The sequence below is a fragment of the Euleptes europaea genome, chromosome 3 (assembly GCF_029931775.1).
Source record: "Euleptes europaea isolate rEulEur1 chromosome 3, rEulEur1.hap1, whole genome shotgun sequence".
In the NCBI taxonomy this organism is placed as follows: domain Eukaryota; kingdom Metazoa; phylum Chordata; class Lepidosauria; order Squamata; family Sphaerodactylidae; genus Euleptes; species Euleptes europaea.
The window spans coordinates 62,580,691-62,594,805 of NC_079314.1; the positions used below are offsets into that span (position 1 = coordinate 62,580,691).

Here is a 14,115-nt window from a genome sequence, read left to right on the forward strand (position 1 = left end):
GGTTACACAGCCCGGATAACCTACAAGAACCAATGAACTCTGACCATGAAAGCCTTCGACAATAATTTCTAAACTGTTGGTCAATGTAGTGACATCACGTTTTTGCCCAGACTTGATGTTGGCACGTAACTCAGTGTATTGGCCTTGCTTCGACATTTTGTATTGCGTATTGTTAGCTTCCTTGAGAGGCTTTTTGTGTGTTCTGAAAAATCGAAGTGGGATATAAATAATAGTTATGATTTTAGAATATCTACTGCTTGTGTAACTCCTAACAATATCAAAGAAGTAATAGACAAGGCTACAGAAATAACTTTCTGTTGCATTTTTCAGGTAATGTTATCTGGTATTCTTTCATTATTTGTTACCCTCCTAGAGTTCTGTTGTGAGAGGGAGAGAGAGATCCAAAAACATGGCTTGGTTGAGAGCCATTTATCTTTTAAGATGCTTTTAAAATGGAAATACAAGTGGAATGATGCAAACTGGAGGTGTGTAGAAACAAATGGAGTTCAGCATTGTTTCACAACTATCATCACTTTTACCCCAATAGTACAACTCTTCAATATGAACTCAAAACTGAAAAGAATGTTAATGTAATTCAATAAACTTGATAGCAATAGGGAAGCCAGATCCAAAGATACTCTTTTTTGTTTTGTTTTGCAACTTTTTGGGGACTTTATTTGCAGCAGCTGGCATGCTGCTGCTGCCAACTAACCACCACCACCACCACGAATAATTTCATTCAGGCCAGATTGGTTTCAATGAAATGTCATATTTTTGAGAAGTTTAAAATATGAATTTTTGTAGGATATAAAGAAAATTACCATAGTCCAGATAGCCCAGGCTAGCCCGATCTTGTCAGATCTCAGCAGCTAAGCAGGGTTGGCCCTGGTCAGTATTTGGATGGGAGAACAGCAAGGAATACCAGGGTCATGACGTGGAGGGAGGCAGTGGCAAACCACTTCTGAACGTCTCTTGCCTTGAAAACCCTGCAAGGTTGCCGTAAGTGGGCTGCAACTTGACAGCAAAAAAATTAAATAAAGAAAATTAAATAAGTTCACAATTAGCTATCTTCTTTCAAAAATCTGCCACCATAAATAATCTAAAATTAATATAAATGTTCTCACCAAAAATACCTTTATGTTAATGTTTAGCTATGTAAATGTGCATCTTTATTGTATCTGTATGTTGATTTTAAAATTCTAAATTTAAATTGTGTTTGTTCTTCCAGAACTTCAGTAATCCTTGGCTGTTATTGATGAAACAACACTGCAGAAAGTTACTTTTGCATCATGTTTCTTAGATGAAACCCAAGCACTTGTGTTGTGTGTATATATATATATATATGTATATGTATATATATATATTTTGCGGACTGATACAATCTTGACTAGTCAGCTTACATGTGTAAATCATTACGTTACTGTGTTAGCCACTTCCTCTACGCAGCAATGACAAGACTGGAAGAAGCAAACCGAGAAGTGAGCATGCATTCCTCTGTCCGGTATCTGGGCTATTTAGCCCGAATGAATTTACTAGTTGCAATATGCATGGGCCTTTATGTCAGATGGGAGAAGAATGCAGATGCATTAATACTTGTGATTTTTATCCTGGCTCTTTTTGTTCTTGGAATTGCCAGTATACTTTATTACTATTTTTCCATGGAAACGGCGAGTTTAAGTCTTTCTAATCTTTGGTTTGGATTTTTACTTGGCCTTCTCTGTTTTCTCGATAATGATGCTTTTAAAAAGGATGTGAAAGAAGAAGCAACCCAATACTTGCTCCTTTCCTCAATCATTATAAGGATATTGCATGCTTTGGTGCAGCGGATATGTGGCTGCATCCATCATCGACCCACTCTGCTAACAACAGTTGAGTTCCTGGAACTGGTTGGGTTTGCAATTGCCAGTACAACTATGCTCATACAAAAATCCATGAGCATTATTCTGTTGGTTGTGGCTTTAGCAATGCTCATTATTGATTTGCGGATGAAGTCTTTCCTTGCCATTCCAAATTTGGCAATCTTTGGCATCCTTGCCTCAGTATTGTTTTTTCCTTCCCTAGCAATACCCACAAATCCATTTGCCTTGGGATGCTTTTTTAGCTGTCTAATCACAGACCCTCTTCTTGACGTATACTTCAGTGGACTTTCAGTTATAGAACGTTGGAAACCCTATTTATTTCGTGGGAGAGCTTGTCGAAGATTTTCTGTCATCTTTGTTGGACTTGTTGAACTTATTTCTTTCATACTATCAGCCTTCAAGCTGGGTGATTTGGATCTTTGGTATTTTGTGATACCGGGGTTTTCCATATTTGGAATTTTCTGGATGGTCTGCCATATCATTTTTCTTATAACACTTTGGGGATTTCATACAAAATTGAATGATTGTCACAAAATCTACTATACGCACAGGGCAGAGAACAACAGCCTTGATAGAGTCATGGCATCTAAAGGAATGCGTCATTTTTGTTTAATTTCTGAGCAACTTGTGTTTTTCAGCCTTCTTGCAACAGCGATTTTGGGTGCTGTATGTTGGCAGGTATGCAATAAATGTGTTCCATATTTTGTTACCCTTATATTTTGGGACATTAAGTATTACTGTTTATAGTGTATAACAGGTTAGTCTATTAGAGGTTTATGACAGGGCTCTGGCCGCATCAAACAGAAATTATTTTCATTGGAGACCTTGTTCTGCCTCGTGGTTTATCTCATCCACAAAATATTGGCAGGTTGTAAACAAGGCATCAGACGGTGTTAACCCAGCCTCAAGACAACATTTTAAACCATCTGTATTTTAGCTTGGAAACTAGCTGTATTACCATAACATACATACACACTAGTAGGCTACAGCACCATTTTCTAAAATACAAGAATATATTGCAAAATGCCTTGTGATAGGTATGGGGGAAGGATGTGAGTATGAATAGAGTGGTGGCTTTTTATTACAGCAGGCCTTCAACTGGATCCAATGCATCTCTCCATTCTACTCGTACAGATACAGTGTGGTCCCTCTGTCTATGCGATCTCTGTAATTAGAGACTGGACACGCTGCTTTCAGGAGTATTGGGCAGGTTTGTTCCCACTGCAGTATTGTCCTATATTTTCTGTATAGGAAAAATGTCAGCTTTTTGGCCAGACACTTGTCCCATCTTAACTGTGGGCTTATCCACATGGTTTTCCCCCGTCAGTTCTGGCCCCATACTGCTTTGGTTTACCACCTGATTTTCACACACATTTTTGTGCCCCCGGTTTTCGCTTCTTTTGGTGGTGGTGGGTTTTTTCCCCTCAGTTCTTTTGAGACCCCTTTTACCTCTTATCTTTTTCTGGAAGTCGATTTTGAGTCATCTTTTCTTTGTGTGTAATGTTTCTGTTGGGTTTCTTTTTCCTGCCCACTTCCACCTATAGCCCACTTTTTGATGATTGGACAGTCTTCATCGTAAAACCACTCTCTCTCCTCTCCCCCCCCCCCGCCCTGAAGACAATTGATTTTAAAAGATATTTTCTTTTTAAAAAAGACAACCCTTGCATCAATATATCGATATAAACGTGCATACACACACACAAATTAGGGTTAGTAGGTTATCTGAATCCTCAGCCTTCATTAAAGTCTCTAGCCTCTTCCCTTGCAGAGATAAGCCGTTTTCCTTATATTTCTGTGACGGAAGGGACTAGAGCCTTACTTACTTTTCTTTTTTAATGAAAGTCGAGAATTCAGAGAACCTGCCAAACCCATCATTACAATGGTATGTTGATATATGCAGCCATGATATTGATACATCTACATAGAAATGTACAAAAACTGAAGGTGGGTGCTGTGATGCCACTAATAACAACACCATCCCTTGAAAATCCTGACTATTTAAGGCATGTGCAGAAAAAATAAACTGATGCCACAACTGTGAGAATGTGGGGACGAGGGGGAGAAGTGTGGAAGAACCATGCCCAAATTGATGTCAATGTTTGTGGATCAACTGCCAAGAAAATCAGCATGCGGAAAAGCCCTGTGTCTTAGATCACAGAGTAAACACAGCATCCCATAAAACAGTGAGAATTGCTGAGAATTGAGCCTGTCCCTATTTTTATTTGCCTCTGTTCCAGGTTCTATTTCTTGGTGAGGCTACAGCATGACATATGTAAACCTACAAACATACTGGAAACACCAAAACAAACAGACTCACATATACTTGTTAAGACATTTGTTGCTTTAAAGGGGGAACGTCCTACCTAATCACCTGGAATTGTTTTTATTACAGTTGAATGAACAAGTAGCTCTTTATAAATCTATCTTAATCTCTATGCATGGTAATCCTTTGAATACTTCTGTATAAACTTGTTACAGCATTGGAGCAGGATGAAGAGTTCAGGACCCCATTCTGAGCCAGAGTTGGTGAACACCGTAGCATTTCAGATTATGATTAAACCAAATGTGAATTTTGTTATTAGCTTGTCTTCATCAAATTGTGCAATCCATTTTGATTTTCGTAGTTGTGTGTGTGCCTTGGTTTTCTGTACATTAGTGAATTGCATCTGTTCAAGACGACTAAGGAAAAATTCTGAAGTAGGAATTTTAATTTAGATATGCAAACTGATAGTGTCTAAATGCATTGTTTTCTTTGTAGAAATCCAATGGAATCTTCATGAGTGTGTTTCTGATTGTCTTACCTCTTGAATCCATGGCTCATGGGTTATTTCATGAACTGGGAAACTGTTTGGGAGGAACATGTGTAGGGTATGCAGTTGTGATTCCTACCAATTTCTGCAGGTACGATATTGATGAACACTATACAGTTAATATAGATGTTATGAAGATTGTTGGGACACTCGTTTTTTTTCACAAAACAAATGCTAATTTGTTAACCAAGTTTATATAAGCTTTCTCTTTTTCCCTCTCCCTTTTCTTAACAAAGTACTTAAAAGATAATAGTTACTGCATGAGTGGTGGATGTGTAATTGCTTTACATTTAAATTGACTCTTAGGAAGCTCATCAGAACTATTCTGACTATACTGAAATAAGGTTGCCAGCAGGCCTGGAGAAAAATGTTTTGTCCAGCAGCTTTTTGTTTGTTTTAAATATGTGTATGTAAATTGACGTCAAGTTGCAGACAACGTAGGCAACCCAGTAGGGTTTTCAAAGCAAGAGACTAAGAGAGGTGGTTTGCCATTGCCTTCCTCTGCATAGCAACCATGGTATTCCTTGGTGGTCTCGCATCCAAGTACAAACCAGGGCTGACCTTGCTTAGCTTCTGAAATCTGATGAGATCAGGCTAGCCTGGACCATCCAGGTCAGGGCTTATTTTAAATGCATATCCATAAAACAAGGAGTAATGAGAGTCCCCATGTTCAGTCTGAAAAATACACCCCAAATGCAAATTTACCACCTCAGTGAAGACTTGGCTATGTTAGAAATGACATCTATTGCATCCACAGTATTTAAACTATAGAGCCAGTCAGTGTTTCACAAACCCCGTTTTAAAAAACATTTTGTAACTGACCGTCTTTATTTTAAAATGAATTAGCCATCACAGTGATAAAAAATAGTTCAACTGTATCATAAAGCAAAATGCTATTAATGGCAGAAGCATCCTAATTGTAACTTTCCTTTTTCTACCCTCCCCCCCCCAGTTCTGATGGCCAACCAACCCTGCTTCCACCTGAGCATGTACAAGAGCTAAACTTGAGATCAACAGGCATGCTTAATGCCATTCAAAGATTCTTTGCATATCATATGATTGAGACTTACGGCTGTGACTATTCTACAAGTGGACTTTCTTTAGATACCCTGCATTCCAAGCTGAAATCATTTCTTGAACTTAGGACACCTGATGGACCCAGACATGACACCTATGTTCTGTATTACAGTGGCCATACTCATGGCACTGGGGAATGGGCACTAGCAGGTAACTGACATTTGTAGCTCTTTCTTGCATTTATGTATCTTTACAGTTTAATTATTGCTTTTTGTGGATTAACAGGTACGCATGTTTTATACCTCATTGCTATATGTGTGTGTGAAGTGCCATCAAGTCGCAGCCGACTTATGGCGACCCCTTTTTGGGGTTTTCATGGCAAGAGACTAACAGAGGTGGTTTGCCAGTGCCTTCCTCTGCACAGCAACCCTGGTATTCCTTGGTGGTCTACCATCCAAATACTAACCAGGGCTGACCCTGCTTAGCTTCTGAGATCTGACGAGATCAGGCTAGCCTGGGCCATCAAGGTCAGAGCCATAGCTATATAATAAGAACTAATTCTAGCTTGATTGTGCTGGTGGGGAGTGTAATAAGGTGTTGAAAAGGCTTTTGTAGTCCCTTTTTTTTCACACAGAAGGCCGGCATCTGTGTGTGCTTGAGAAGATGCATGTATGCTAGATACGCATCTATGTGAATTAGAACTGTTTCCTACATGGGTCTAAATTCATGCCAGAAAAGCCAAGCATGAGAAACCTCACCTATGTAATATTCAAAGAAATGCTATTTTTGTATAAAGCGTTGGAAATTAATAATTTAAAAGCTTAGAATTATTATTTTCCTTTGAAAAAGGATTGTACAGGCACTTAATTCAGAAGATAAGATTTTTCCGTTTGTGTATTTTGAATGAATTTTTCCTTTTTTAGTAACACAGAACACCTTTGCCTGTCTGACAGGCCAGAACACACAACTCTTGAGTGAGATGTGTTCTTTCATGGGCGTTACTTTTGTTTCCAGTAATGTTAAATTACTGGAAGTACTTTAAAGCAAATAGGACCACCTTGGATGAATCTAAACTGCAATATTATTGCAACAAATTTATGAATTTAAAACATTTCCCTTCATTCAATTGATAAACCATCAGAATCTCAGTAAAACAATAAAGACCGCCAACAAACAAAACCTGTTATGTTTTGTCATTTCTGATTAAAAATACTATGTGAAAAGACATTCCCAAATTAAAAGTGGTTGCATTTCAAATATCACATTGATAGTAATGACAAGGATGTTCCATATGGTTGTCTTGTAAGAAGAAATGTGGCTCAAGAAGGAAAAAGATAGTCACATGTTGCTTTGTGATCAGTTTGCTTAGCTTTCATGGTGGAAATGCAGTGTGTAGTTTGGTCCTGCTTATCAAATATACTCAGAATACAAAACCAAAGAGCACCTCATAACAAACTTCTGTATTTATTAATCAGACTGCAAGGTTTGTGACCAATTGAACACAGAATCATTAATGGCTTGGATCCAAACTGCCCTATGTGCAAGAGGTTACTGGTTTCCTCCCCCCACTGCTGACCCTTGCACAGCATCCCACAGTATTCCATAGAGAGATTATTAGAACTGCCTTCTTAACTGCCTCCTCTGTAAATGTGCATGACTGTGGATGGATCAAATGGAGGAAGCAGAAAATGGTGGAACTCTGTTAAGTTGTGGGTGTGTTTAGAAGTCTCATGTTCTCCATGATTTTGCTGTGCTAAGTAATTTTAAATGAAATGGTTGAGCTCTTAAGTTCTTCTGAGTTGACTTGGCAGTCTTCTTCTTTCTGGAGTTGAAAGAATTTATGGTACTCGTGCTAACCCTTGAACTTTAACATTTTGGAAAAATAGTGTTACACTTGCAGTCATGAAATCTGAGAGTTGGTTCAAACCCTGAGTTGCCAAAAGGAAACAAATAGGTGTTTTGCAATTCTTTGCATTTTGTTGCAAATTAAACAGTAAAACCCTTCTGTTAACATAAGTCCCCAAACATTAGTTTTCACCAGCATCTCTTGGATCATTTAACTAAGAAAACTCCATTAGTACGGCCATTTTTATAGAACAACATTTGCATTTGTAGTAGCTGTTTTCCCCCTTCTTTCTGGTCATTTATTCATGGGGGTTTTACCTGAGGTTCGTTGCTGGCTGGACCCACACTTTCCAGTTGGGAATCTGTGTTTCGGCAGCCTCCAAGCTCAAATCAAACCTTTAAATGCTGCTTTGTAATAGGTTTACTTTGCAGTGCTCACTGTGAGAGAAGATCCCCCCCCAAATCCAATTGCTGCATAAAAAAGCATTTTAAGAACAAAAAACAAAAAACAGAGCAATCTGAAAGAAAGGGGGCGGACCAAGCCTTGGTTTTAGAAAGCCTTTCTTTTTCTCAGAAAGAGCTCCGATGAAGCAGGAAGTATTTGAATCCCCACCTCTTTACATGCTGCTTTGAGGTTGGCTGTGAGAAAAGCCAATCTTTTGTGGCCCCTGCTTTGCCATGTGCATGGAGATTGCAGCTGGACTGAGCTCAGGGTAGAGGGAAGAGTCAGGTTAACAGAGAAATGAGAAGACCCGGACATTGCGAGGATTGGCAGCGAAGTCATTTCTAATGGACGGAGAACTTGTGCAGGGCTCCAAGGAACAACCGAGTCAGATTCGGGGCAAACGTGAGTCCAAGTGCCCATGCATAAATGACCTCTGACTCCTAAAAAAATTTGTTGGGGGGAGTCCTGAAGCAAACCTCTCTTCTCATCCAGGTGTTTCCAAGAGTACAATTTCTGCTACTTGCTGGTTTGGCTGGCAGCTTCTGTTCTGGGTACATAGTATGCAGTTTCTTTTAGAGCCAAAATGAACGTTCTCATAAAAGCCTAGTAGTCCTACCCCAAACTATATACTTATCTATTTTAGGTGCTTTTTTCTTGATTGAGGAATTTTTTTTCAACATTTATAACTGAAAAAATGTAACAGTTTTATCCGGAAACAGTTGCTTATTAACCTCCATTCTGGTTTGGACTGAAAAAGTGTTTTGCTTTTAAAAGCTGCATTTCAGGGCTTCAGTCCAGTACATGTATCTGAGAAATTGGATTAAAATGGTTCTTGAATATCTTCACTATGTGTTTAAGACCCTTGATCCAGAGAAATATTTGCATAGCAGTTGGCTACATGTGTGAATATCCTTGCCATAGTCAGGCTTGAAAAATGGATCACCTGGTGGATAGAGAGGGGATTCCAGATTCAGTCTGATTGTCTTTCAAAAAGCTGACTGAGTGATAGCTCATGCCCAGTATTCCATCGTTAAACACAGAGTCTCAGTACAAGAAGTGCAGCACCCTACCACATGGGGAAGATCTGTTCTGAAATGCAATCTGAACATGGCAGCATTGGGGAAGTGCAGAATGGTCCCCAGTCAAGTTCCCAAAGTGTTTTCCATTGGCCTGTCAAACAGTTACTGATGTAATATATAGCTATTTTTGTGTAATAATGATGTCTTCCGTTTCCCCTCAGGTGGCGATGCATTACGGCTGGTCACACTTTTAGAATGGTGGAGAGAGAAGAATGGCTCTTGTTGTTCACGGCTTATTATAGTCTTAGACTGTGAGAATTCTCAGCCTTGGGTTAAAGAAGTAAGAAAAGTCAATGACCAGTATATTGCAGTACAAGGAGCAGAACTGGCCAAAGTGGTGGATGTTGAGGAAGCAGACCCTCCATGCCTTGGTGACTTTACTAGAGAATGGGTGGAATACAATTGTAACCCTGACAGTGACATCAGTTGGTTTGACAAGGGGCGAACTGTCAAAGCCATGTACGGAGTGTCAAAACGATGGAGTGACTATACTTTACACTTGCCAACAGAAAGTGATGTTGCCAAACACTGGATGATGTATTTTCCCCGTATCACCTACCCTCTGATTCATCTGGCTAACTGGTTCTGTGGTCTTAACCTTTTTTGGATCTGCAAGGCTTGTTTTAGGTGTTTGAAAAGGTTAAAAATGAGTTGGTTCCTTCCTACAGTATTGGACACAGGACAGGGCTTCAAACTTGTCAGATCTTAAATTAAGAACCAAAGATGAGCAGGAGCTCTTAAAATTTTAACATATGAATGACTTGTAACAGTTTATGCTGTTGAAGGAAACTTGCTACTTTTTGTAGCGGCATCCCCTTTGTTCATTACCTTGAGCAACAGTATATGTGAAGGGTTAAATTCTGTTAGGAAACCAAGAACAGCATTGATGTCTTGACTTGCTGTCATGGAGTGGTAGCAATGTGCCGCACCGTATTTCAGTTCCAAAAGCAAAGCAAGTTATCTTTATTTGTATGTACTGAGGCATTAAAAAGGGGTATGCCTTGGGAATACCTTCTGAGGCTTCAGAATCTTACCTGAATCCAGTTAATTGCAAAGCTTATGGTAAAAAAGTATTGTCTGAGAAACAGAGGTTTCAGTGATACTGTAACTGCCTTTTGAACATTCCTAGTGGTTGGATTTTTAACTAGGTGAGGGTCTACCGTATTTAAAAAAATAAATGTTCACACACCATTGGTGTTAGGAGCTGCTCCAAGTGCCATTGATTTAAAATCACTGTAAATTACAGTTCCTATTACTTGATTTCTTATTGTGGAAGTCAAATTGGCAAATTATAGTCTTTTTCTTTCTTCTCTTTTTGCAAATTCTATGAAAGTATCGCATGATGAAAGCATACCTCAGTTAAGGGGATAATTTATAATATTCAAATTATTGTTTTAACTTTTTAAATAAGAATTTGTTTTCTAATTATTCCTTTATTTAAGCATGAAAATTTTGGTTAGTCTTTGTAAAATATGTATTCAACTGTTTGGATATGAGAATTGCTCTTGCTGCAGTAAATTACCTTGCATTACTAGAATGTTTATTTTAAAAGACCTTTTTAAAATAATGCTGAAGCTAAAACCTGAATTAAGATAACCTTACAAACCAAGAAGCCCTTCTCTCCAGTAGATCATGGCTTCTCGAGACTCAGGAATTGGTGGCAGTTTTCCCTCCTTTTCTCTTGCTGCATACCCTATACCAGTACTGCTCTTCCAGGATGTATGGTTCTGAAATATCTGTTTGGGTGCAGGGATAATCAGAGGTGCATATGAAATCAACCTCCGGGTGTGGTATACATAGAGAGTAATAAATTGTGCCACCCTGATACTGAATAAATTGTACTAGAGGTCTGAGCAAAAGTTGGACTTAAGAATGAAATCAAAATTTGCAGTGTTCATCTTGGGTGACAAGCGCTAGAATTTGAACCAACACCATTAATACAATAGCTCTCACCAGTATGTAATGCTCTGCAGTCATGAGGCTACTTTGTGTTCTGTTGAATGTTCATTATTGCTGCATTCACCATATAGAAAGCTGAAGATATTGCTGAAATTTTGTTGTAGTTTCAGCCAGCATGTCTACATTGTTAGTTTTAAGGACATAAGAATGCTGCAGAAAACCTAAGATTAAAGCGATCTTCTGATGTTCCCGCAATATCACTTCAGAATGAAGTGTTCTGTGCAGAGATTATCTTGATTCTTTATATTTCATTTGGCCTCCTTTATACTCATTTTGCTTTAATGTGCTACTGCCGATGTCTCACAATAGCTTACACTTAATTGGAATGCAGATTGATAAAGAGTTCCCTCAAAAAGAAGCAAGCCATTTCTTTTCTCTTGCAATTGGATTTTCATACATTCTAATTTCTTTAGCTGTATATTGAAGCCCTTTCTCAGCCTTGAAAAGTGGATCTTTTTTGTAACTTTCATTGTGCTTCCTTTGGGGTGTAAAGTGCTAAACTGACTGACACTGAACTCAGCTTGAGTATTTAAAGGGTTTATTGCCTGTGTTGAATGATGTTACTCTAGAAAATTTCCTTGTTACCATTCAAGCTTTTTAATTGAATTTATTCTATAAAGGGATTATTTAAATATATATGCTTCTCCTGTATGATCATCCTTATACTTTGAGTTGATTTCTACATTAACTCATCTCTTGTGGTATTCAGTTTTCTAGCGCACGTTTTTAACCTATTGAATATAATATCACAGTAAGCAGTCTGGAATGATACATAAAATGGATGACCTGACCATTAATTTCATTTTGCTTTTGGGAACTGGGCTGCTTAGAAGAAGAAGAGGAGTTGGTTTTTATACCCGTTTTTATCTACTTTTAAGGAGTCTCAAAGCGGCTTACAATCGCCTTCCCTTCCTCTCCCCACAACAGACACCTTGTGAAGTCGGTGGGGCTGAGAGTATTGAGAGATAACTGTGACTGCCCCAAGGTCACCCAGCAGGCTTCATGTGTAGGATTGGGGAAACAAACTCCGTTCACCAGATTAGAGCCTGCCGCTCATGTGGAGGAGCAGAGAATCAAACCCAGTTCTCCGGATTAGAGTCCACCGCTTCAAACTATTACACCATGCTGGCTCAGGAGGAGTTTTTGTAGAGCCTGCTTGACCCATATAGAAGTGAAAAGACAATAGTTCCACAGAAACCAATATCTCTGGAAAAATTAAAAAGCTCCTGACATGTTGGTTGGGGCTTATATAATATCTTGGAGAAATGCTAAGTTGGGGCTTATATAATATCTTGGAGAAATGCTATCAGCCTTCTGCTGGTGCCTGTGGGTTGGAGCTTGATGAGAATATGAGACTATTTAGCAGAACAGAGCTTCCCTGTCTCCTCCCCACCCATGTAGCCTACTCATTTCCCCTAAAACGTTGTTTGGGGGGGGTAGATGGAACCTTAAGAACAGCATAAGGGGTGAATCAGAAGTTTGCAGCAAGAGGCAGAGATTGTGAAAGTATCCACTGTGCACACACAAACACACACATAGATCACACTAGTGGAAAATTTAGTTGGGATCCAGCCCTATCTGTCATGACATGGGAGTGGCAGTGGGAATAATGTTATGTATGTTGTCACCATAGCAAGGTTGTTACATTACACTTTGCAATGTTATGGTGGCTGTATATGTGATTCTCCTGCTTCAAGCCTTAAAAGCAAAAATAAACTGGATTTGGTAGGGGAGAAATGATGTAGAAATTTATCCTTTTCTCTGCATCTGTTTGGTAGCCTTATTAGAATGTTTTTCCACAGTTTGTTTTGATCTGATATTAACGTAATCCAGCATTTCTTGACTATTTTCTCCCAGAAATTGCTGCTTTCTGTTAATATCTTATTATTATGCATATATAACTTTCTTTTTGGACTAGCACATTTTGTTTTCGCCACTTTGCTTAGATAGGATAACTGATCAATATTTTGGTACCTGAAAATGATATGCAGAGAAATCCTAAACCACTCAGAAGTCCCATTTTATTCAGAGGGCTTACTCCCAGGAAAGAATTCTTAGAATTTCAGCGTGTGGGCTGTTTATTGCCAGTGTGATTAGATATATTCTGAGATCCATCAAAATTCTTATACTCCTTTTAACTTTTGGGGTTTATCAGCGTCCCCCAAATACTTTCTTTATCTAAGCTAAATATTTTATACTTCCAGATCTAATCTTTTGTGAAGTGGTAATTTTATATTGAATAGATTTTAACTTTTGGACTAAAAAAATGTATTAAATATAAAACTTGATTGTGGTAGGAAGTGAGAGTTGATGTAAGACAGTTCTTGTGGTATATTCCAAACCACCTTGGTGTTAGTCCAACTTTCATACTTGCATCCTTATATAATGCCTAGCTAGAACTGCCAAAGCATAAACAGCATGCTGCTGCATCAAGAAATGACTTCTAAAAGAACTTAATTGGGAAAACATTTCCACTTGAAGTAATGAGCCAGCTGTTGATTAGCAACCTAATTTTCCTGAAAACATTAGTGAAATTATGCAATACAAAGTTTGTTCAGACATTACCATATTCACTAGATGGAAAATGAGTATAATTAAGCATGACTAGTCCAACACAAGAACAGTGGAAGTTGACAGCATTTCTGTCAATGATCTTTGTAGAGTCTTGTACAAAATTCTACATGTTCAAACGTTCAGATAAACTTTCTGAAATGAGGGTGAAAAAACCCTAGAATAAACTAAATCTTTCAGTAAAAAATAGTAGAAGACAGTAGAACAATTTACTTAATATTCAACATGGTGAATTTCATTAAAAAAGATACTTTTATCATAAGGGCTCAAAGATGGCAATCCTAAGCAGGTCTAATCAGAAACCTATGCTGGTGTATCCAGGAAAGTGTTCTTAGGATTGTAAGGGAAAAGATCTTGCTGACAAGGAAACTAAATATTTCTGGAAGTGGAGAGTGAGTTTTACAAGCAAACAAATGTACAGGCAAGAGGAAATATGTGGTTATTGCTCCCACTTCCAAGAGTTGCTTGTTTCTGTCAGCCATAAGATATTCTGCAAGTCAGAAGTGTAGCTGAAACAGCCTTAATGGCTG

General features: G+C 38.5%; 1 protein-coding gene across 1 annotated transcript; it reads left to right on the forward strand.

The window, feature by feature from the left end:
* Positions 1 to 1,369: 1,369 nt before the first annotated feature.
* TMEM168 (transmembrane protein 168) lies at positions 1,370 to 9,935 on the forward strand. Its single transcript, XM_056847457.1, has 4 exons — positions 1,370 to 2,537; positions 4,618 to 4,760; positions 5,622 to 5,896; positions 9,217 to 9,935. The coding sequence occupies exons 1-4, from the start codon at positions 1,401 to 1,403 to the stop codon at positions 9,762 to 9,764; spliced, it is 2,103 nt and encodes a 700-aa protein (XP_056703435.1). The 5' UTR covers positions 1,370 to 1,400; the 3' UTR covers positions 9,765 to 9,935.
* The last annotated feature ends 4,180 nt before the right edge of the window (positions 9,936 to 14,115 follow it).